The following is a 25,729-nucleotide window of genomic DNA, read 5'->3' on the forward strand; positions in this document are numbered from 1 at the left end:
GTATCTAGGCCAAAAGCTCAAGTTCTTAACCTGAAAACTATTTTCATGGTAGGTTGTGAACTTTTAAATGGAGAAAACTTTAAAATTAAACCCACTCCTTTTTACATAGGTTTAAAATGATTTCATCTACCACATTTATTCAATATTTTATTTTAATCACATATGGACTTTTCTAAAATTATTCATACATTTTTTAAAAGTTTCTCTTCAATTTCAAGAAGTCCCTTCGTAGTTTTCCTCTTTATTGCTTTTTTTACATTTATTTTCCTGTACTACTTCATAGATAATATATGCTTTTTATGGTCTACTACTCTGTCTATAATTTTAAGTTCTTAATTCAAAATAACAAACAAAAACAGTACTGAATTATAAGCTTTGTGGGTTTCTGTCAATGCATGAAAGGCATGTAATTATGTATTTTTACCTTTTACTACAGAAAATTGCACAAAATACATTGAACTATTTCTAATCAAAATACTTTCCATTCTTTCATATCTATTTTTCTGAAGCACTCTTGACATGTATTTGCTTTTGCTATGAAGCTCGATTTTTTTGTTCTCTGTTGTATGACAACTTAGAGATTCATGACCAGTTGGAAAATTCTTTAAAAAATACCAGAGAGCAAAAAGTAAAAATATTTATAAAAAGTATATCTTATCATAATGTAGTATCAGGAATCTAAATGACAATCCTATTATGCAACAAATTTGAAATCACAGTGGTAACAAGACCAGAATAATACAAAGAAAACAAGAACAAGATAAAAATAAGATGGTAGACAAAATATTTAATCTAACTTTCAAGATTTAAAGTCTCAAAAACTCAATACTTTGTCTACAAGGCTTTAAAACCTTTATGCATCATCTTTGATGAAGAGCACTTGTTCCTCGGGAAATCGTCATTTGTCAGCAGCTTATGGCTCACACTGGGGTAATCTCTTCACCAGTCCTTTCACCCCTAATCCTGGACTGCCGCCAGCAATCACAGCTTCACAGAGCTGTCCTGTCACTATATAACCCAATGAGCATAATCCCAACCTTCTTGCCATAGCTGCTCATCTAGGGGTGAGGAACCATTTTTCTCTAAGGATGATTTGGAAGTTTATAATATCACACAAAATTATCAACTTAAACATTAGCTTGTAGTAGATTTATTGAATTTTGAGTCCCACCTTTGGTTGCCTTAACAGGGCCAAACCAAATGATTTCAAAGGCCTTATATGGTCCATGGGTCAGACCCTCCCCCTTCCCCTAATTAGCAAAGGAATTGAACTAGCAATGAATTTGCTGTACAAGGAGGCTAATGAGATGGAAGGGCAAGTTAGTTGAGAAATTGTGGGTGACACTTTTTCCTTGTCAGAAAGACAGTGGTAAGCTATTTTTCTTTCTGGATGCTGTAGAACTATTTTAGAACTCGTTCTGGATGCTCTAGAACTGTTGCAGTAATTCACCTACTGTGAGAGAAGCCACCCTAAGAATAAAGTTGATTAACATACAAGGCAAATAAAAGATAACCAATTGTGTCCTGAGAAATAGGTCCCACTTATGAAAGCCAAACATGTCTATTTTTAAAGTAGTTTTTTTGTCTGTTCTACTTAATATGACTGGTTTAATTCTGTAATTAATACACAGTTATTATAAAGTGTTTAAATTAACTGAAATGTGATCCCTGTTAAACATAAGAGTGGGAATAAGAGAGGGAAGAGATGTATAATTTGGGACATGCTCAAGCTGACTTGCCCCAAATGGTAGAGTTAGAAACATACCAGGGGATTCCAATTCAATCCCATCAAGGTGGCATGTACCAATGCCATCTCACTATTCCAAGTGATCAATTTCAGTTCACAATTGATCATAATGATAGGACTAAGAGTCAAAGGGAGCACATAAACATGTCTAGTACCTGCTAACACTAACCGATAGAATAAATAAAGGGGAGAGTGATCCAACATGGGAAGTGAGATACTCAGCAGACTCATAGAATGGCAGATGTCCTAAATAGCACTCTGGTCTCAGAATCAGCCCTTAAGGCATTCGGATCTGGCTGAAAAGCCCATGAGAGTATTTCAGGCATGGAAAGCCAAGACACTCTGGCAAAAGATCTCTGCGAGTGAGATGCCAGTGGAAAGAACAGGTCATCAAAGAAGGAGGTACCTTTCTCTGAAGGGAGGAGAGAACCTCCACTTTGACTATGACCTTGTCTAAACAAGATAAGAATCGGAGAACTCAGAGGGCTTCCATAGCCTTGGAAACTCATGACTGGAGCCTAGGGAGATTACTGATGCCATAGACAGGAGTGTCAATTGGTAAAGTCAACAACAGGAGTCACTGTGCACTTACTCCTCATGTAGGATCTCTGTCCTTAATGTGCTGTACATTGAGATTTAATGCTATAACGAGTACTCAAACAATATATTTCACTTTGTGTTTCTATGGGGGTGCAAACTGTTGAAATCTTTACTTAATGCATACTAAACTGATCCTCTGTATAAAAAAAAAAAAAAGAAAGAAATTATCAACTCCCAACTTGACTCTCACTGGGATTAAACATGACAATAGGTCTGATCTGATTTCATCATCATTTAAAAAAAATCATCTATTATTTTTCACTTTATGTTTCTGTGTGGGAGCAAACTGTTGAAATCCTTACTTAATGTATACTAAGCTGATCTTCTGTATATAAAGAGAATCGAAAATGAATCTTGACGTGAATGGAAGGGGAGAGGGAGTGGGAAAGGGGAGGGTTGTGGGTGGGAGGGACGGTATGGGGGGGAAGCCATTGTAATCCACAAATCGTACTTTGGAAATTTATATTCATTAAATAAAAGTTAAAAAAAAAAAGAATCCTGGAAAAAAAAAAAGTAAGTTTTCATTGAATTTTCTCTTACTCAAGACAAACGTTGTGAGCCCTGATCCTTTGGCTTCTTAAATATCTATTTTTCTAACAATACCCAAATATATCTATGCACTATGACAATCCTATCTCAATACATTTTCGGTAGCTTGGAAGGAACTAACTTACAGGGCTGCTTTATGAATGCAAAACAACTGATTTTGGGAACTTACAGCAACTTTCACAGATTATGTGAAAGATCCTGGAACCATATAAAACACAATAATAGAAGATAGTAATTCTTCTTAATTCTAATCAATCAGGAAAGAATAATTACATTTTTGGTGCCTATATATTCTTTGTATTTATTGTTATTCCATTGTTTTAGCTAAACAAACAGACAAAATAGCTTAAGATTTCTCATCTAGGGGCCAGTGCCATGGCTTACTTGGTTGATCCTCCACCTGAGGCACCGGCTTCCCATATGGGCACCAGGTTCTAGTCCTGGTTGCTCCTCTTCCAGTCCAACTCTCTGCTGTGGCCCGGGAGGACAGTGGAGGATGGCCCAGGTCCTTGGGCTCTGCACCCATATGGGAGACCAGGAAGAAGCACCTGGCTCCTGACTTCAGATCAGTGCAGCGCAGGCCGTAGCAGCCATTTGGGGGGTGAATCAACGGAAGGAAGACCTTTCTCTCTCTTTCTCTCTAATAAAAATTTTGAAAAAATCAAAAAATTTAAAAAAGAGAAAAGAAGGTGTGACTTTGTGACCCATCATCTTCCCATCATGCCTCATTCCATGTTTAATTACACCTTGATTATTTAAAAAAAAAAAAAAAGATTTCTCATCTAAGTCTACTTAGGCTCCTACTGAGTATATAAGACTCCCCAGTGGTATTTTCAGATCAATGAACTGAGTCAAATAGTATATGATTTTTCAAGACCCTTCATGGTCTGGTTCTTCCCTCCCATCTCCACATATTGCCCTCCTCACATGTATCTGCAGCTCCAGACTCTTCAGGGCTCTGCTCCCTCTCCTGCACTCCACAACAATACCATCTTAATTTCCCTATGTGAGCTCTTCGGTCAAAGTCTTTGCTCACCTCTTCAAGAAAGGATGTCTTCTCTATACATAAGCCTCACAACAGTATTTGGCTCTTTGGCTCTAATTAAACACTACTGAGCATGAACTGTTCACATTTCAGTTTTTCTCTGTAATTAGGTTGTCAGATCCTTACAAGTAGGGATTATTTATTTCTCCTGTATGTCCCTGCAGGCCTCAAGTACTATGTAGAAGAGCAGATAGTAAGTAAATAATTGATTTATTCATTAACCATGTTTTTACTATTTATTCTACAAAATCTGTTTCATGTATCTAGGAAAAGATTTTAAATGACTACATTGGCCTTGGGTTGTTAGATTTAGTATATAAAAAGAAGATGCCCAGTGAAATTTGAATTTCATATAGAAAGAAAACCATTTTTAATATAAATGTATTCTATGCAATATTTGGGACAAAATTATATTATAAAATTGTCAATTTTTATATAAAATTCATATTTAACTGGATGTTCTCTGTTCTTTTTTTAAAGATTTATCTACTTTATTTGAAAGGCAGAGCTACAGAGAGAGGCAGAGATAGAGAGAGAAAGGTCTTCCATCTGCTGTTTCACTCCCCAAACAGTCACAATGGCCATAACTGTGCCAGATCTGAAACCAGGAGCTGCTTCCAGGTTTCCCACATGGGTGCAGGAGCCCAAGGCCTTTGGCCATCCTCCACTGCTTTTCCAGGACATAGCAGAGAGCTAGATTGGAAGTGAAGCAGCCAGGACTCAAACCAGTGCCCATATAGGATGCTGGCACTGCAGGCGGAGGCTTTACCTTCTATGCTACAGTGCTGGCCCCTGTTCTCTGTTTTATCTGTCAATCTGAGAATGGCCTGAACTAAACAATAAACACCTGTGTTTATTTTTCTCCATTAGAGTGAAATATCACATTTATGACTTATTTGTAAAACCTTATGTAGTTTTGCTGATCAAGCCCTACAATACATGAAATTTTCTGCATTGTTGCACTAGTCAGTTGACAAAAAATGGACTGTGTATCCAGTCTGTGAAAGTCACTATGCACGTAGGCAAAGATGAATCAGGTACCACCCCTACCCTCAAGTAGTTCCTAGTCTGGTGGCAGAGACATGCCATTTCAACCTGGCCTCTAATTGATGTGCAATCCTGTGCTAAACCATCGGATCAAATATCTTTGATGGTGTGACCCAGCCACCCTGAGGAAAGATCTAAGAGGAAATGACAAACTTAGGTTATCAAAAATGAAGTATCTTGCTTTTGAGTCACATATTAAATTGGCCATAAATTTGAAGTGCTAGGTAAATGACTTTAATTCATAATATTAAATGAAAACAATTGCATCTAATTGTTTTTTATCAGAACATTAAAAACTCACATTTTGATGATAAAATAAGTTTTTATTGCAAAGATTCTTTTTCTGCTTGTTGGATATTTAATATCCTTTTTTAAGCAAAGCAATGACAATTTTGCAGGACAATTTTTCAGCCACGTAAGTCTTTCACAGGTAAATCCTATGCTGACTACTTAATCTGAGCTAATTATTTAGGTGATTCTTAGGATCCACTGATTTACATTTTAAACCTCTGTGTTAGATGTCTTTCATATGCTTTAGTTAATACCTATTTTCAGTGACAGACAACAAAAATATAGAAAATCTGGTTTTCTTTGCGTAGTACAATACTGGAATGGAAGTGCGTATGTACCTGTGTGTGCTGTTTTATTACCTTTTTTTTTTTTTTTAAAGATTTATTTACTGGGGCTGGCACTGTGGCATAGCGGGTAAAGCCACCACCTGCAGTGCCAGCATCCCTTATGTGTGCCGGTTCGAGTCCCAGCTGCTCCACTTCCAATCCAGGTCTCTGCTATGGCCTGGGAAAACAGAAGATGGCCTATGAGCTTGGGCCCCTGCACTCGCATGGGAGACCTGGAATAGGCTTCTGGTTCCTTGTTTTGGATTGGCTCAGCCGCTGTGGCCAACTGGGGAATGAACCAGCGGATAGGAGACTCTGTCTCTGCCGCTCTATAAGTCTGACTTTCAAATAAATAAACCACATAAAATAAGATTGATTTATTTATTTGAAAGTCAGAGTTACACAGAGACAGAGAGAGAGAGAGATAGGTCTTCCAGCCCTGGTTCACTCCCCAAATGGCCGCAATGGCCGGAGTTGGACAGATCCGAAGCCAGGAGCCAGGAGCTTCTTCCTGGTCTCCCACATGGGGGTAGGGGCCCAAGGACTTGGCAATCTTCTACTGCTTTCCCAGGCCATAGCAGAGAGCTGGATGGGAAGTGGAGCAGCCAGGACTTGAACCACCACCCATATGGGATGCTGGCACTGCAGGTGGCAGCTTTACTCATTATACCATAGCGCCAGCCCGTTTCATAAACTTTTGAACCAACTCTTTACTAGCTACCTGCCAGTGATAGTTATAATAATCTAATACTTAAACTATAAGAACAAAATTATATTTTTCATAATAGGATTAACTGCAGGTAAAAAAACAGCCTTTCTTATATTTGGAACATATTCAAAGTTTTAAAACAGTACCATCCTAACATATAACACTGATTTTTAGTTCTAGAATATATAATGTCATATCTTTTCCTTTCCCTCCAATCTGTATCTTTTAAATTAACAAAACCAGGTATAATCTAGAAAATGCTCATTCCAATAGAGCTCAATGTGTTACTAACATATAAAGGTACAAATGAAGCACTATTAAAAGGTAATGAGAATATTGGGAAAAATTGTATCAGCTTTAATGATTTGTCAATTACCGAAATAAAAGGCTACAGTTAGTATTATCATAATCATTACAGTGTATATTCTAGGTTGTCACAAATTACCTTGGGTAGTTCTTCAATTTGATTGGCATCTAGATAAAGCTCTTCTAATGTCCGTTCGAAGTTAAAGACCTCCTTTGGCACCTGCTGCAGGCTGCAGTGGGAGTAATCTAAAACAGAGATGATTTCTTCTTCACCTCGGAAACATCGGCACGGCACCAGACGGCCGATGATTTTCCGTTTGGTGGTCATCTCCAGGCACTGCACTAGAAAGAAAAAGAAGGAAAAAGTGTTTAATTGACTGCCTTTGGAAAGAATTACAATTTAAAGCTTTGAAATTTAATTTTGGTACACATTTTATAATTCTCTAATGCTTTAACTTATATACAGGATACACACAAGCATTCTATCACCAAATTGTTAAACAGATCTGCAAGAATGTTAAATAAATTTTATTCCAATTTATCAAATAAAAAGATTCAAAGAGGTTAACAGAGTTTCACCATCACACAGCTTCGGAAGCGCAGAACTGGCCTAAAATACAATATTGACTCAGTTCAGTGCTATCATGTTTATGCTCTACGTTGAAACAAGTGTCTAGAATATATTTTTAATGTAACAAAATTCACAGAATAGAACATAAATCTTCAGAATTTATTGGAAAATATATTTCTTCCATTTATTCAAATTTCACCCTCAAGTTTAAAATTTCTTTTTATTTAAAAAATATTTATTTATTTATTTTGAAAGTCAGAGTTACAGAGAGGAAGGAAGAGACACAGTGAGATCTTCTATCTACTCTCCAGATAGCTGCAATGGCAAGACTGGGCCAGGGCAAAGCCAGATGCCAGAAGTTTCATCTGGGTCTCCCACATGGACGGCAGGGCTCAAGCATTTGGGTCATGTTCCAATGACCTTCTCAGGCACATTTGTAAGGAGCTGGACTGGAATTGGAGCAGCCAGGATTCGAATCAGTGCCCATAGAAGATGCTGGTACTACAGGTGGAGGCTTAACCTGTTACACAATACTAGCTGCCCTATATTGCCTTCTTTTTGGCTCACTGATCCATTCCAAAAGTAAAAAAGTATTTATTTTGTAATCACTATATTCCAGGCACTAGTCTAGGTATTGAGGATAGAGAGATGAATTAAATGAAGTTCCTCTTTTCACAGAGCTTCCATTCTTTTTTTTTTTTAAGGTTTTTTATTTATTTATTTTGAGAGGTAGAGTTACAGACAGTGAGAGGGAGAGACAGAGAAAGGTCTTCCATCCACTGGTTCACTCCCTAATGGCTGCAACAGCCAGAGCTGCGCTGATCCGAAGCCAGGAGTCAGGAGCTTCTTCCCAGTCTCCCATGCAGGTGCAGGGGCCCAAGGACTTGGGCCATCTTCTACTGTTTTCCCAGGGCATAGCAGAGAGCTGGATCGGAAGAGAAGCAGCCAGGACTAGAACCGGTGTCCATATGGTATGCCAGCACCTCAGGTGGAGGATTAACCTACTGTGCCATGGCACGGGCCCTCAGAGTTTCCATTTGAATATAGCTACAGATTAGAACTGAGTTACTCACTTCAGAATGCCAATTTATCTTTATTAATCCTATGATTTTGATAGGGCAAAGAAACTTATAATCATGGTAGAAATTCCTATGACAGCCCTGACATGACAGTCCTCTAGATTAAAGTGATCAAGTACCATGAAATCTTGCAATGAATTCTACTGTGGTATTTTCAATATTTCATCCAAGCTAACACTTTTTAAAGAAATGTTTTAAATTATTTTTAACAGAATATATTTCATAGATACAATTCTAAGAATATAATATTCCCTTCCTTCCTGTTCCTCCCCTGCACTTCTCCCCCTCTGTCATTTTCTTCTAGGCTATTAGGCCTCCTGAAGGTAGGGACTGTACTTGATTCATCTTTGGATTTGTCACGGTGTATACTATATAACAAATACTCAGTAACTATAGAATGAAAAAAATGCATTCATGTCTGAAGGAATACGTCTGAAACTCTCTTCTTTTTTTAAGATTTATTTATTTATTTGAAAGTCAGAGTTACACAAAGAGGGAAGGAAAGGCAGAGAGAGAGAGAGAGAGAGAGCGAGCGAGCGAGCGAGTGAGAGGGAGGGAGGGCGGGAGGGAGGGAAATCTTCATCCGTTGGTTCACTCCCCAGTTGGCCACAAGGGACAGAGCTGCACTGATCCGGAGCCAGGAGCTCTCACGCAGGTGCGGGGGCCCAAGAACTTGGGCCATCTTCCATTGCTTTCCCAAGTCATAGCAGAGAGCTGGACTGGAGTGGAGCAGCCAGATGCGGACACTGCAGGCAGCAACTTTACCTGCTACGCCACAGTGCCAGCCTCTGAAACTCTCTTCTAAACCATCATCAGCTACTGATAAATTGCTTGGAATAACTTCATTCTAACTACAAGGTACCTATCTCAGTGAACATATTTCCAGGAAGAAGGAAGGGCACTTTCCTCTGAGTTCCCAGAACACTAATCACAGCACTTCCTAATTGTGTGCTACTTCCCCACGTCCTAGACAAGTTCTTTGAGGAGACTTTGTCTTAGTTATTCTCAAATTCACAGCATGCAGTATAGTTTGCAAAAAACAGAATTAGGATTGAATGAACATTAATTTGAAACTTGCATTTAATCTATTAATTTATTTTTACATAGAATGGAAATGTATAACTAAAATAGAAATTAGAGAATTTCTAAAAACAATGTAGCATTTTGGTTTTCAAATTGCTTTTGTTAAGTCAAATTTGAGGCAATCAAAATAACATGCCCAAAAGCTTTTTGCTGTTCCACTGTAAGCCATTATGATTCCTCCTTTAACTTCTGAAATTAATACAAAGATATTTCAGGGATGGTTTTATGATTAAATATTTACAGATGACTGTTCCCACATGATAATCTGTAGAGGGTTGCTTAACACATTAAAAGATGACCTTTCTTCTTAGTTACTTTATGCCTCTGAAACTCCTACACTTCTTATTTCAGGGAGCCTGAATCACAAGGTTTAGTAACTACTGTTTTATTTGGTCTTACTTGAAATTCTTGAATGTAAATTGGTGCCCTTCAGGTTTTTGCTTGGTATCTAGGCTATATTTGGCACCCAATAGATGCAGCTAGGAAATATATGACATATATTAGGCACCTACTAAGTGTTTGCTGATGTTATTAAAATTCTTAAGGTAAGTGATTATTAGATTAGACTATGGAGGTAGCAGTGAGGATGGAGAGAAGTAATAGATTGGGAAGATAGTTAAGTACAATCCAGAGTTGGTGACCATTAAAAAGGAGGTAGAGGGGAAGGTTGTAGGGGAAAGGGTGGATGTGCACTGAAAGATTCATAGGTTTTCAATTTGAATAAACAATAGGCACAATGATGAGCCAGCAGTGTTGCCACAGAGCTGATCCATGCTGGTAATTTATGCTTTTACAACACATGCATGAGTGATGAATCAATTATTCATGTTTCTTGTTGTCCCCAGTCCTTCCCTATCCTTTTGTACTGGACCATGTTAGTATTTTTTGGTATCAATTTGTTGCTGCCACTGTATTTTTTTTTAAAATTATGAATCAAGAGGAACAAGAATATTCAGACCTCCACCTGGAGTATTTGGCTTGTGTCCACTAGCAAACAAACTTTTCAAATTTAATTCACTTCGATTCCTGCTTTCTCTTTCATTAACCCAAAATGTAATTTTTTCTAGTCATCTTTTCTATTTCATTGCTCATCACCATAAAGTGTTGAATTATTCCCAAGGCCCAAGCCCTCTCTCCTGCACTCCCTCTGATCTCTTAGACTGCACCAGCCCTTTCACTGAAGGCTCCCTACTCTCTTCCTTACAGACTTAGCTAAAACTTGATTCTCTCCTAATGTCTTCATTCATCTGACAGCCTTTACAAAGGTTTTCACATCACATGTTTACTAATGAACTCCTGGGTTGTAAGGCAGGATTGCTGCTACCTTGTTCTCAAAAATCTATTACTCTCCTTTCATCTTTTTTTCATCTCTTATCTGTTCCTTTGACAGCTTCATGACCAGGTAATGTCTTTCTATTGTTCCTCATCCATTCATTTACTAATCTTTTGAATACCCCTATTCTTTCACTAATGACGTTGGTATCTAGTTCATGGACTATCACTTGATGTCAACCTCTTTCATTCCTGATTTATGTTCTTGAACATAACATCTTTCAACATTTTAGAGTTTTTTTTTTTTTTTCTAAATAAAACAATAGTGTCATGCCTTGATTTTTGAATACAGATTTTCAGTATGTAACAGGGGGCTGGGTGAAGATATTATTTTTCTACTAATAGTCTCTCACTTCTAGACAACCAAAATGCAGAAAAATTTTTGTTTTAAATTAATACTATCTATTTTATTTTGAATATAGAGTTTGAGCATCCCTAGTCTTAAAATCTGAAATGGGAAAGACTCCACAATACAAAACATTTTTAACACCGCCATTACTTGAGCAGAAAATTTCATGCACCAAACTATTAAAAATATGCTGTAAGATTACCTTCAGGCTATGTGTATAAGGTATATATAAAACACAAATGAATTTCACGCTTAAACTTGGTCCCATCCCCAAGATATTTCACATTGTGTATAAAGTATTCCAAAATCTGGAAAAAAATGGAAATTTAAGACACTCTGGTCCCAAGCTATTAGCTAACAGTTACTGCACCTGTATACCACTGTAATTGCATCACATTTAATTTCTTGGGAACCTTTTTGTTTCCCTGGAGTTAAAAAATGCCTTGTTGTTTTCTGCACTTGGCTTTTCTGTGTACCTTTCACTAATTCGGTTTCCTGACCATTTCCTCTTGTAATCTCTCTCCCCATCCTTTTCTTAGTAGCAATCTGTTAGAAACGTGGACCTCCCTACTCCAGCCGGGAGTAGTTGCTTCTTGAGACTAGATATTTCACTGTCATGGTGGATTTTCTCGTCGCTATCATCCTGCGAATTTTACATTTGTTTACTGTTTTATATGTCCTATTTTCTGTATCCAATGTCTTTTTCTAACTTTATTCCTTCAGTTTGGCGGCAATGAATATCCATTCACTAGTTGTCAAAGGATTTATGACAGGTACATATTTTGAGGACTTGCATTTCTGAAAATGGCTTTGTTCTATCCACAAATGAATACCTTTCCTTCATAAATCTGAACTTTTTATTAATTATATTTTTTAGTTTTTAAAACATACTGAGCTCCATTCCTATACAAAATCCTGCTTCAGACCATCCCTCCCTTTCACTTGAAAATTTTAGAATGTGCTTTGTTGTTTTTAATCCATTATACTGGGTACTTGATAGCCCTTTCACTCTGGAAACAATTAACCTGCAATCCTGTTAACTTTTCTGTTATTTAATTAATAATTTCTTCTTCACTTCAAAAAATCTCTCTTTTCTGCAGTACCATTAGCTGAATGAGGGACCTGTGTCAGATTTGTGCTATATTTCAATTATACTTTCCTCTGTAATTTTTAGGTAAGTTTCTTTTTATTTCATTTTTGGGAGGTTTTCTCAACTTTATCTCCTAAATGCATGTACTCAATTATCTGGGATCATACATATGTGTGGTTTCTTGAATGCGTGTTTTTAATAATATCCTTTTTTTCAAGGTATCATGTCAATTTCATTTCTCTCACAAGATAATTAACTAAAGACATTTTGTAATTTACCCCCATTGCCTGTAATATCTTTGGGGTCTGTTTTCTGTTTGTTTCTTTTTGTCTATTTTTCATGATAGAGGTTTTCCATCAATATCTGGTAGACACTGGCTGTCATCCAATACTGAAGAATGAAACTCTCAAAAGTTAATTGGAAGCTTTGTATGCATGACAAGGAACTAGCAGCAAGGCAACAAAGATTCAAAAAGAATATATTATAGAGAATAGTCTGGTTTTCTGCCTGGGGTGGAGTCATGTTACTTTTTATAGGGAGATTTCCAGTCAATTTTCCTATTTTCAGGATTAAAGTCTTATCAGTTCCTTATCTGGTACCTGGTGTCTCCGAGAGTCTAAGGGTTCTGCGGGGTAAATCAAGGCATATTATCCCATCTTGGATGCTTCTTAATGTAGCTAACATTTTAGTTTGCAATGTTGAAGTCCATAGACAAAATCGTCTTTCCCTGTCTTCTAAAAATGTGTCGGTTTCTTATCTGCTGATGTCTCTTCTATCTTTTCTATGTTTGAGAATATGTATGTGTGTGAGGTTGTGTATGTGTATTTAAATTACTCTTTAATGGATCTTGGCTGAAGAATAAAAAAGCCGAAAGATGGGAAATTAACTTCTACATTTGAGAGAATTTTGTTCTTCTTTTCCCTTTCATTCTTTTAACCCCTTCTTGGATGCCCTGTTAGCCAGTTGTCCTCTCTAGTCCTGAGTACAGAGCTACATGTTCCTTTTGGAAACACTTGCTTCCGCTGGCTCACTGATATCACTCTCTTGACATTTATGCTTCCATTTTGGTTCTTCCCTTGCAATATTTTGAGGAGGACTCTCCTTCCCCACCCAGCTACTGAGATTCAGAGTGTTAAGAGTTTCTGCACACTCTTTTCCTTTAAAGTCTCATTTGCCTTTATAACTCTGACTCATTTACCTTAAATTAAATGGTAAGTGGATGAATGTGCCTTTTTTTATGTCTATCTTATATTTATTTACCTCATCATTCTCATTTTATGTTTTACAAGCATCTCAAATGTAACACATTCAATGCTGAAGTGACACTCTTGAGATGTCGGTGGCACACATCATCAAATGGTTGGACTCTGGAGTCAACTGCCTGGTTGTGTGATCCCATGCACTTTTTTTTTCTCTATCGGTTTCCTTATCTACAAAATAATAAAGTTAAATAAAGCACTTAGAATTATATCTCTAAAATGTAAGCACTCACTAAATGTTAACAATTTTAGTTTTCCATCCAAACTCTTTCTTCTGATGTCTGTAACCTTAGGGAATAGTAGCACCATTCATCTAGCTTCTCTAGACAGAAACCTTGGCATGGATTTAGACTCTTCAAATTCCTTCACTTCTCAAGTGTAACAATCAGTAGTTAAAACTGTCATCAATTTTGCATTGTATCTCTGTCTCTTATTCTCTCTCCAAGCTGCAGCTGGAGTGGCCTTTAGAAAATACAAACCTGATTACATCATTCTTGCTGTAATACTTCATAGACTCCTCTCTATCCTCAAGACAAAGTCAAAATTTTACCTACTGGCTCTTAACTATGATATTGTCCTACCATCTGATTCCTTTCCCATCTTTCCTTTCCATACCCAATCCGGCTCCCTGCCCTGCATGACCAGGCACCACTGTTCTCATGGTTTCTGTGCTCTTTGTCTTCAAGGCTTCCTTTGCATTTCTAAGATCACATGTATTTCTCACACTAGGGCTCTCAGAACGGCAACTGCAGCGGCTCCTGAATAAAGCAGGAGGGTACATGTTTCTTGTTCTAAAAAAAAAAATAGGGAGAACAGCTTCTGTCTCTGCTTCAAGTTAGATTATGATCCTTGGGGATATGTTAGAACCATATGTAATAATTTGCTTAGAATACATTTTAATTGAGTAATTAAAATAATTCAATATAAATAATGTTCACTAGATTGAAAGTTCTGTGAGGATAGGGGCCATGTCTAGCCTGTAGTTTTTTTTTTTTTTTTTTTTTTTTAAAGATTTATTTATTTATTTGAAAAGCAGACTCAGAGAGAAAGAAAGTAAGGGGGAGAAAACAAAAGAAACAGTTCTTCCATCTGCTGGTTCACTTCCAAAGCCAGGTGCCAAGAAACCATCCTGGTATCCCATAGGGGTGTTAGCCTCAAACACTTGGGCTGTCAACAGCTGCTTTTCCAGGTGCATTAGCAGAGAGCTGTATCAGAGAGCAACTGCGACTTGAATTGGTGCTCTGGTATGGTATGCCAGTGTCACAAGCATCAGCTTAACCCATTGTACCACCACACTTCCCTCTGTGCCCCCTTTAAAGATTTATTTTTTTGAAAGGCAGGGTGACACCAACAGATAGTAGCTATTTAAAACATATACTTTTGATAATATGTCTAGTATCTATTTCAAAGTATATACATTAAAATATTAACTGTATAAGTAACTATAGAAGCTAAAAAATGATAACTACTTTATTTCTACAGTCTGTGCAAAATTTCAAACCAATTTACAAACTATTACCTTATGTTTTTTCAAGAAAAAGAGCTATTCAAATATTATTCTCCATATTTTCATGATAAACTAATTAAGATTCAGTGAGCCTGTCATGTGCATAAAGTTACAGAGAATAATGAGTAGACCTAGGTTTGGATCTCATACCTATGTCTTCCAAATCAATTGATTTATTTTTTGCATTTTGCAGACTCTGAAGTACATGGACAGTGACAGATATAGATCAACATATGCAAATTTACAAAGATGTTAATTTGTCAGCAGTTCTCTCTCAAACATATTTGATAGTAATTTACACATAGCATATTTTACAGGTACAAAACTTAATGGGGAGTAGCAATGAGGTAAACAGGGTTGTTCTCTTATACAGTGATCAGTTGTAAAGAATTTTGTGAATGTCAAAAGGGTGGAAATGCAGAGGTAAAAAGGTAAAAGTGTTTCAGGACGGGGCAGAGGACAATAAATAAGAAAGCATAAATACATTACATACATGACATCTAGACGTTCATTAGAGACATGTAGTTTCATATTCAGGGTTTGAAGATTTATTTATTTATTTGAAAGAAATTGTGACAGAGAAAAATGGAGACAGAGATAGAGAGACAGACATAGAGATGGAGGAAGGGAGAGAGAGTGTGGGTAAGAGAGAGGGTGGGAGAGAGAGAGAGACATCTTCCATCTGCTGATACATCCCCCTATATGCCCACAAGAGCTTGAGTTGAGCCAGGCTGAAGCCAGGAGCCAGGAATTCCATATGGGTCTCCTATGTAAGTAGCAATAACCCAAGTATCTGGGCTTTCATCTGCTGCTTCCCAAGCACAGTAGCAGGAAAATGGAGATGAGGCAGAAAGGCCATGACTCAAAGTAGCACTCTGATAAAGGTTACCGGCATCTCAGATAGTGACTTGACTCATGTGTCATAATGCCCCCCTCTTATAACCAGGGATTAGAATTTGCATTGGTGGCAACCTGATTTTCAGGGCTACCACATATATTAATCAACCAAAAGAAAAATTCTTAGGTTCTCAGTTTTTCAAGAAACCAAGAGGAAAACAAATATTCATTTCTTTCTGTTAAATGTTTCCCAATAAATTCCTTACAATTAAAGGTAAATTTCCTTTTCTGGATTCTCACAATACTGCATGGACCCCTTCTCTCTCGAGCCACAGTGTTTTTCTTTTTTTCTACCTAAACTGAATATCTAAAGGGAATTTTTACTTTTCTACAACTACAGTATATACTCAACAACATCCTCTTCAATATACTCCCAAAAAGTCAAATGCATTTGAACAGCAGGGCTTGCTAGCATGGCCTAACTTGGGTGAAGGGACAGAAAGACATTCCTGCTACCCTTTTCAAATCCTTCCCTAGGATAATGTATTTTTTTCTTCTCTTTTTTATACTTTTATTTAATAAATATAAATTTCCAAAGTACAACTTTTGAATTATAGTGGTTCCCCTCCCATATCCTCCCTCCCCCCCCGCAACCATTCCATCTCCCATTCCCTCTCCCTTCCCATTCTTCATCAAGATTCATTTTCAATTATCTTTATATACAGAAGATCAACTTAGTATATACTAAGTAAAGCTTTCAACAGACTGCACCCACACAGACACACAAAGTATAGAGTACACTGTTTGGGTAGCAGTTTTACCATTAATTCGCATAGTACAACACATTAAGGACAGAGGTCCTACATGGGGAGCAGGTGCACAGTTGTTGATTTAACAATTGACACTCTTACTTACGACGTCAGTAATCACCCGAGGCTCTTGTCATGAGCTGCCAAGGCTATGGAAGCCTCTTGAGTTCACCAATCCGATCTAGTTTAGACAAGGCCATATTCAAAGTAGAAGTTCTCTCCTCCCTTCAGAGAAAGGTACTGCCTTCTTTGATGGCCTGTTCTTTCCTTAGGATAATTTAAGCCAAAGAGAACTTCAACCACTTGAGAACTATGCCTGTAGCAGTAACTCAAACAATAATATATGTAACAAAATATTTTACTTCCAATATCTTTACACTCTCTTGAATTTTAGACCTCATACCTACCTAATATTCCAGACCTGGAAGTACTATAAAGGGACAAAGGGAAGTTGATTCTTTCTAAGATTTTTCAAGACAAACATTCTGATTGTCCTCATTAGTTGGCATAGTCTTGAATTTTTCAAATGACAAATGTTTTTAAGTTATTTGCTGAGAAATCTTTTACCTCACCAAGTGTGCCACAGGGATATGGAAGCCTGCCAAGCTCTTTCCATGCTCTACTTCAAGAAACATCTTTAAAAACCATTACCTAACCTCAAGTATACCTCTGAAACCCCCTCATCAAGGCACTATACATGGTGATTGATTCTGGGACTTCAAGTGGAACATCGAAAGCTTGCTTTGGCTTTCTTTCATTTGATTTTGTTTTTGTTTTTGACTGCTGAAATGATCACATTTCAAACCTACTCAGATTTCATAGATTTGTTTTCATTTTATCCAAATATCCGAAAACTCACAATCACTGGATGTGATTTGATTTGCTGTCAATACAAGAAAAACTGTCTTCACCAGTATCAATGCATTTTATTAAGGGAAATCTTCTTGTGGTTTTTTAACGATAATATTATCATTTGAGCAATAAAAACAAGAAATCAAGATGGAATGCGGGGTGCGTAATAGCAAGAAGGAGCTTACTGGATACTTCTCAGATCTGCTTTGGGAAACTTAAAGAACATCAAGGCTGTGGTTCTCTCTCTAGACAGTCTCCCTAGGAATTTTCAAATGCTGACTTCAAAGAATCTCTTTCCATGAACTGTTACCGACATAAACCATAATCCCCAGATTCATTTCTAATTGCTTAATGAGACGACAAATTCATTTAGTCTAAATATTCACCAAGTTCTTACTCTGTGTAAAGCAATGTGCTTTCCCTCCTGATTTCTGGTTTGATTAGTTAGCTGTGCTTTGATTCTCTTGGAGTCACTTTTAATGTTCCTTCTATCTTTCCTTCTATGGAAAATATTTTATATCCTCCTCTTTCTTTCTTTGCCTTCTATTTAATCTAGCTCAGACCCTTACCATTTATTGCTAGTACTGATGAAAGTACACTATATCTAGGTATCTTCCTATGTAATCATTTATTTACCAAATATTTATTAAATTACTATATGCCAGGATCTGGGTTATACAATGGGGAACACCTATGGGTAAAAAGCTTATGATTTCTGTTCAAATTAATGAATATTGAATTAAAAGTTATTCAAGCAAATCCATAATTGCATACTATGTTAGTGCTATAGAAGAAAATATTAGAGTTTAGCCCTTTTTGTATATTGACACTGATATTTACTATATTGATTAATCTCCTAAAATTCACGCCTACTCCCTAGTTCTACAAGCTTCACTGAGCCAGCTTTGTGTGTCCTTTATCCATTTTCTTTGTCTACATCAGTCCTTCTGATGGTAAAAACATTATGTCTTTAAAACCATGTTGAATTACTTTACTTGTTATTATCAGTGGTTTTAGTTATGTGTCTTGAAGAATTTGACTTCTGGCATGCACATTTTTTTCAAAAGCTGTGAAGAAGTAAATTTCTAAGCATTAGAATAGTGTAAAAGATCTAAATTTCATAAGTGGATAACCTAAAGTATTAAGTTTCTGGAATAGTATCTGAAGGCTTGCTCATAAAGAGATACAGAATAAAAGAATGGAATAGTATGCAGATGAGTGTGTTTAATTAATAGAATGCTTGATTCGGAGACACCCAGTCAAACCACTTATATGATCTTCAAATAAATTACTCAGATAATGTTCTTATGCCTTAATATTTGCTGAGAACTTTTTGTACTATAGTACAACATAATGATTTATAATCTTTTTTTTTTTTTTTTAACGCAGGCAGAGTGGACAGTGAGAGAGAGAGAGAGAGAAAGGTCTTCCTTTTGCCGTTGGTTCACCCTCCAATGGCCTCCTCCGCGGCCGGCACGCTGCAGCTGGCGCACCGCGCTGATCCGAAGGCAAGAGCCAGGAGCCAGGTGCTTCTCCTGGTCTCCCATGGGGTGCAGGGCCCAAGCACTTGGGCCATCCTCCACTGCACTCCCTGGCCACAGCAGAGAGCTGGCCTGGAAGAGGGGCAACTGGGACAGAATCCGGTGCCCTGACCGGGACTAGAACCCGGTGTGCTGGTGCCGCTAGGCGGAGGATTAGCCTATTGAGCCGCGGCGCCGGCCATGATTTATAATCTTAATGATGAGTAAGTTATCAAGGAAAAGATAAGTGATTCAGCAGAATCTATTAAGAAGTCAGTGATTTGAGATATATATATATGTGGGTTAATCAAATACTCTATTTAATGAATACTTGGATATACAGTTAATAATTATTTTTATAAAATGCACACTTTTTGTGAATCATTTCATGCCAGAAAGATTTGAGAAGGAGCTGTAGTTGGCACTAGCAAGAAAGCATTTTCTTTGCATTTATTTTATCTCCAAGATTCCTTGCCTTTAGGGATGTGACACAATGCCAATATGGTGCCCTTCACAAAGACATGATGACATATCTCTCTCTCCAATCTGATATAAACAACCTAAAAAGGCATTGTAATGACATTTCATGCTGCTTTATACTCATTCTTCTATCATAAATACAGATAACTTCTGATTTTATCTATGCTTATTAGTATTTTAATTAATGTTACTGATGGTTATCCTTGTGCCTTCAGGATAGTCAGAGAAAATGTTTCAACACTGAAACTCAACTAAAAAGCAGGGTTTTTAGCGATGATCTTTTAAAAAACTAGGAAACTTCGGGTATAAATCTAGGCAGTTACTTTATAATTGGGAAAATGTTAAGAGATTCATGAAACATACAAGCTTGTTTGATATCACCCTCAGGCTGAGAGAAGAGTTGAAATAAAATAAAAAAATTCATTTAAGAAGCTTTCTGGAAGAAGTTAAAGGCATGTGAGAACGCATTAACAGACTGAACAACTGTTAAATAAAAGATTCACAAAGCTTAAAGTGGCAGAATCAGAGATTCATTTTAAAATTAAATGATTTTTGTTATGATTTGGAAATTTTTCCATTGCTAGCCTATTATATGAAATTAAACTTACAATTTCAAATGGCAATTATAGTATTCTGAATATTTTATTACTTATCTTGATTCATTTTGTAAGTAATGAATGCAATGCATGGAACTTGTTAATTTCTTCTTGGTTGAAAGTAAACTGTTACTGAAATAATTATATAAAAGATGATCAAATGCAATAGAATTTGAGAGAATTAAGAAAATAAACCCATCTACGGCCATACCACCCTGAATGCGCCTCATCTCAGAAGAAAACAAACCCAGGGGTTAGAATTGTGTAGCTAGTAAAGCTGTCGTCTGTGACACTGGCATCCCGTATGGGCGCCAGTTCAAGTCCTGGCTGCTCCACTTACAATCCAGTGCCCTACCAATGGCCTGGGAATAGCAGCAGAAAATGCTCCAAGTGCTTAGGCCCCTGCCACCCATGGGAGACCCAGATGAAGCTTCTGGTTCCTGGCTTCGACCTAGCCCAGTCCTGGCTGTTGCGGCCATCTGGACAGTAAATCAACAGCTAGAAGAACTCTCTCTCTCTCTTTCTCTCTCCCACCCCACTCCCCCCTCTTCTGCCTCTGCCTCTCTTAAACTCTTTCAAATATATAAACAAAGCTTTTTTTAAAAAAAGGTAAAAGAAAAAAAATGGATTAAAAGGTCAGAGAAGAACACAACAAAAAGGTGGCCATCTGCAAGCAAAAAGAGAGGCCTAAGGGAAAACTGAACCTGCTGACACTTAAACTTGGACTTTCAGAGCTATGAAAAAATAAGACTCTGATGTTGGGGCCAGCACTGTGGCATAGCAGGTAAAGCCACTGCCTGCAGGGCCAACGTCCCATATGGAGTCCCAGCTGCTCCACTTCTGATCCAGTTCTCTGATATGGCCTGGGAAAGCAGTAGAGGATGGCCCAAGTGCTTGGGGCCCTGCAGCCTTATAGGAGACCTGGAAGAAGCTACTGGCTTTTGGCTTTGGATAGACACAACGTCAGACATTGCGGGCGTCTGGTGAGTGAACCAGTGGATGGAAGACCTCTCTCTCTTTCTCTCTGCCTCTTTGTAACTCTGCCTTTCAAATAAAATAAATCTTTGATAAAAATAGACACTCTGATGTTTAAGACATGAAGTCTTGTTACAGTAGTCTTGGCTAATACAGTGTTCTGTTTTCTAATCATAGTCAAATTTCCCCCTAAACAAGCTTGTTGGATTACACAGCACCAGCGTGGTTAGAGTGCAATGTTAATGATTTTATAGCTAAGGACTCAGAAATTCCCAAACTTCGTCTTGCCTAACTCTGCTTCCATTACAGTTCCTGAGGCAGTTGCTCACAAAAGAAACAATAAACAAAATCAAAGTACCACAGTATTACTAGTTGTACATAAGCTTAACACCTGAAAGCAATTCCTTAGTAAAGGTTACCCTGGGGCCTGCTGCCCAACATGTCCATCTATATATCTTACTACATTAGCTAAACATAAGCAGGAAGATAGAAAAGAGAGAAGCTGACCTGAATGGGGAAGTATTAACTAAGAAGGCTGTATTGATCATTATCAACAATTACATATACATTTTTTTAAGATTCGTGGTTTTAATGAAAATACTACTAAAGATACTGTTAGAATACACTGATTCTGACAGCAGAAATCCCAATTTCATTTTTTTTTTTTTTAAGATTTTTGTGTTTGTCTTGAAAGAGTTAGAGAAAGGGAGAAAGACAGAGACACCAATTCTTCGTCATTCCACAGACTCTGTTGGATTGTACTCCTGATACCTGGCACACATTTCTCTGCAGACATACAGCATGCTCTCAGTGAAACTCTTTTGTGCTGACTAATGAATAAATACATGAAGCAAAGATGGAAATTTTGTTTGGTTTTAAATTCCCCAACTTCTTGAAGAAGATTTAGAATTATAATTTTGACGCAGGTGAAAAAAATTACTAACAGAGCTAAAAAAAAAAGAAAGAAAAAAGAAATGTTCGTGTGAATTCAGTTTTGCTGCAAGTACAGTTGTGTGAAAATTTCTTGTTAAACCAATGGTTAATAATGTTATACTACTAAAGTTTTATTTTTAAAAGATTTATTTTTTATTTGAAAGTCAAGAGTTACACAGAGAAGGAGAAGCAGATAGAGGTCTTCTATTTGCTGGTTTACTCCCCAGATGGCTGCAACAGCTGGAGCTGCACCCATCTGAAGCCAGGAGCAAGGAGCTTCTTCCCAGTTTCCCATGCAGGTTTGGGGGCCCAAGGACTTGGGCCACCTTCCACTGCCTTCTCAGGCCACAGCAGAGAGCTGGATCAGAAGTGGAGCAGCTGGGACTTGAACCAGTGGGATGCCAGTGCTATAGACAGTGGTCTCATCAGCTTTGCCACAGTGCCAGCCCCTACTACAGTTATAATGATCTGTGATTACTTTAAAATTTATTGTATGTGAGTGAAATGGTCATTTTTCCATTCAAGTTGTTTATAATCACTGTATATATTCCCACTAAACTAGGATCTTCTTGCTTTTTACTGATTAAACTTCTTACTCATAAAGTATTAAGCCTTTTTAACATAAATTTAAAATATGCTATCACAAAAACTAAAAAAAAAAAAAGAAAGGGAGAAGGAAAGAGAGTGAAGGGAGAGCGAGGGAGGGAAGGAGGAAAGAATATCATTTAAAAAATCTTGGGATTGAAAAATAAGAGTGTAAAACAAAATATGCTGATTAAGATGTGTGACATCATAGAAAATACAAAGTTGACAGAGTTTGCCCCTTCATTCTCGGGAATGGACATCCAGGAAAAGAAACGACTCTTAATGTCCAGAAGCAGCACACGCGGGGATGACAATGAACTACTTGAATATAAATATTTGAGTCAAAGGGCTGGCGTTGTGGTGTGAGCAGGCCAGGCATCCCAAAAGAGCACTGGTTTGAGTCCCAGTTGCTCCACTTCTGATCCAGATCCCTTCTAATGCATCTGGGAAAGCAGTAGATGATGGCCCAAATGCTTGGGTCCTTGGACCCACATGGGAGACACGGATAAGGCTCCTGGCTCCTGGTTTTGGCTTGGCCCAGCAGCAGCCATTGTAGCAATTTGGGGAGTGGGCCAGGGGATGGAAGATATTTCTCTCTGAAAGTCTCTTTTCCACTCTCTAACTCTGCCTTTCAAATAAATAAAGTAAATGTATATAAAAATAAAAATTTAGTCGAGTTAAATAAGAATTTCATAAATATGAAAAATTGACCAGATAGGTATCATATGGAAATATAATGATAGATATATCTTGTTCTAGTGGAAAAGGAAGAGCACTATATATCAATATGGACATCTTAAACTAAAATGGAGATAAACTGTGGAACTTTTGAGATAAAAATAGAAAGTATATTATCTTAGAAAACACACTATTAACATCAGATTATGTGAAAGATATCTGAGTGTTTATTTCCTAGGGAACATTTTCATACTCTCAGAAAGACAAGAAATAGAAATAATAAGGGAAGAACTATTTGGGTATTTTGGACATGTAATTCTGTTCAATCAAAATTTTTATATTTAAAATTCCATTTGTCATTTCTTTAAAATATAAAAATAATTTATGTTTACTGTTAAGAATATAAGGGCTGGTGTTTGGACTAGCAGTTAAGATGCCTGTGCAGATTCGCAGATTCAGAGTATCTGAGCCCAAGTTCCAGCTCTGGATTCTGATTTGAGCTTCTTGCCGCTGTACACCCTGGGGAGCAGCTACACTGGTTCAGGAAACTGGGTTCTTGTCACTCACATTGGAGATTTGGACTGAGTTTCCAGCTCCTCACTCTGGCCCCCTTGGTCAATGAAGGTCTTTAAGGATTGAACCAGCATATGGGAGCACTTTCTGTCTGTTTTTCTCTTTTTCTGTCCCTCTACCTCTCAAATACATAATAATAAATAATTTGAAAAATATAGTAAATAAGTAAAAAATTAAATTTCACCATACTCCTATTATCCAGAGATAAAGCACTATGAATAGAAGTATTTCCTATCATTCAAGATATACTGTAAATACATATGTATATAGTACACATTAAATTAGTGTTTTGTGTTATAGTTTTTACTTAACATTGTATTGTGAACATTTTTTAATACCATTAAACATCCCTTTAAACATTATTGAAGACTATGAAATATTCTGTTATGAGTATATCTAATTTATTTGACAAAACATTCTTATACTGAGAATTTATGTAGTTTATCATTTTCCCAAATTATAATTAATTTCTTGCTAAACAATTTCAAATATGAATTGTTATTCACGTAAGAAGTTAAAAAAATTTGAGGGACCGGTACTGTGGCGCAGCAAGTTAATGCCCTGGCCTGAAGCGCCGGCATCCCATATGGGCACCGGTTTGAGACCTGGCTGTCCTATCCAGCTCTCTGCTATGGCCTCGGAAAGCAGTAGAAGATGGCCCAAGTCCCTGGGCCCCTGCACCTGCATGGGAGACCCGGAAGAAGCTCCTGGCTCCTGTCTTCAGATCGGCACAGCTCTGGCTGTTGCAGCCAACTGGGGAGTGAACCAGCGGATGGAAGACATCTCTCTCTCTTTCTCTCTCCCTCTCTCTCTCTCTTTATTTCTCTGCCTCTCCTCTCTCTGTGTAACTGATTTTCAAATAAATAAAAAAAATCTTAAAAAAAAGAATTTGAAAACCTTACTCTGCCTGATAAATATTATAAATTTGCTCGGTTATTTTCACAATTCATCTCCCCCAGGATATTGTACATAAATACTCATTTCCTTGCCAGCAGATGCTATCAGTTTATTTAAATATTTATTCATATTAGGTCTTCCATTAATTTGTGCTCATAAAATCAGTTGCTAACTGGGTCTAACTTGGTGGAGCACAGATGAGAAACACCATTTTTCACCAATCACTGCCTTAAAAGAGCGTATCTGGGAATTCCCTCTGCTCTGGACAATATCTGCTGTCAGTTTTATGGGTTTCTAATTTTTCAGTTACAGAAATAGTCTCATTCTACTAAATAGGCTCATTTCAGATATAGTTCAACACAATGTATGGATATTCCTGATGATATTTTTGGAAATGTGCTATTTGTTATCATTGCTGAGTATTGGATTAATTATAAGAGAACAATGTATATGATTTAATAAAGGGTACATCTTCATATGTGGAAGATTAATAGAATTTATGGCATTTACTATGTAAGCTCTTATTCGGTTGTGTGCTTTTATGAAGGTGTATTTACAACAGCATGAATAAATGGGAAGAAAAATATTTACAAGACTTTGTTCTCCACTGTCATTAACAACCCCTTTCAAATGGAAATGTCTGTACATAACATTTCTCTTGACTGACCTTGGAATTTTGCACTAAGACTTACATCAAGAATATTTATGTTTCTAACTAACACAATGCTATGGACCAAATAATTCTTTTTAGTAGTACAAATTCAATGTTTTGCTTTCTTTCATGCACCCAGTTAGAACCCAATCCACTTCTAGCAATTATTGTGAGATTAACATATGAATGCTGTCAGAACAGATCTTCTTTCTATTTCACATTTTCTAGCTATATAGAGAACAAAACAAGATACAGAAATGAACATCAATGGAGACAAAATGCACCAGGTTTCTCATTAAGTCGCACTGACTATCTTCCCCTACACTGGCTCTGAACCAAGAGCCAAATCTAATCTGAAGCAGAAAAGCCACAAAATGTCATCATTTTCTTGGACCATTTGCTTATTTTTTAAAGATGGTAGACAAGAAATATTAAATGAGTTTATAGGTTTT

General features: G+C 37.2%; 1 protein-coding gene across 7 annotated transcripts in view; it reads right to left on the reverse strand.

The window, feature by feature from the left end:
• LRRC7 (leucine rich repeat containing 7) overlaps positions 1–25,729 on the reverse strand; it is a 589,098-nt gene that overhangs the window by 376,317 nt on the left and 187,052 nt on the right. For all 7 annotated transcript variants that reach the window (XM_051857612.3, XM_089337199.1, XM_051857607.3 and 4 more), the window contains one exon: positions 6,760–6,962. In XM_051857612.3, the coding sequence (XP_051713572.2) occupies positions 6,760–6,962 (203 nt within the window). The remainder of the gene's footprint in view (positions 1–6,759; positions 6,963–25,729) is intronic.

Source organism: Oryctolagus cuniculus, chromosome 7, assembly GCF_051225735.1.
Source record: "Oryctolagus cuniculus isolate XC-2025 breed Fujian yellow rabbit chromosome 7, ASM5122573v1, whole genome shotgun sequence".
Taxonomy (NCBI): domain Eukaryota; kingdom Metazoa; phylum Chordata; class Mammalia; order Lagomorpha; family Leporidae; genus Oryctolagus; species Oryctolagus cuniculus.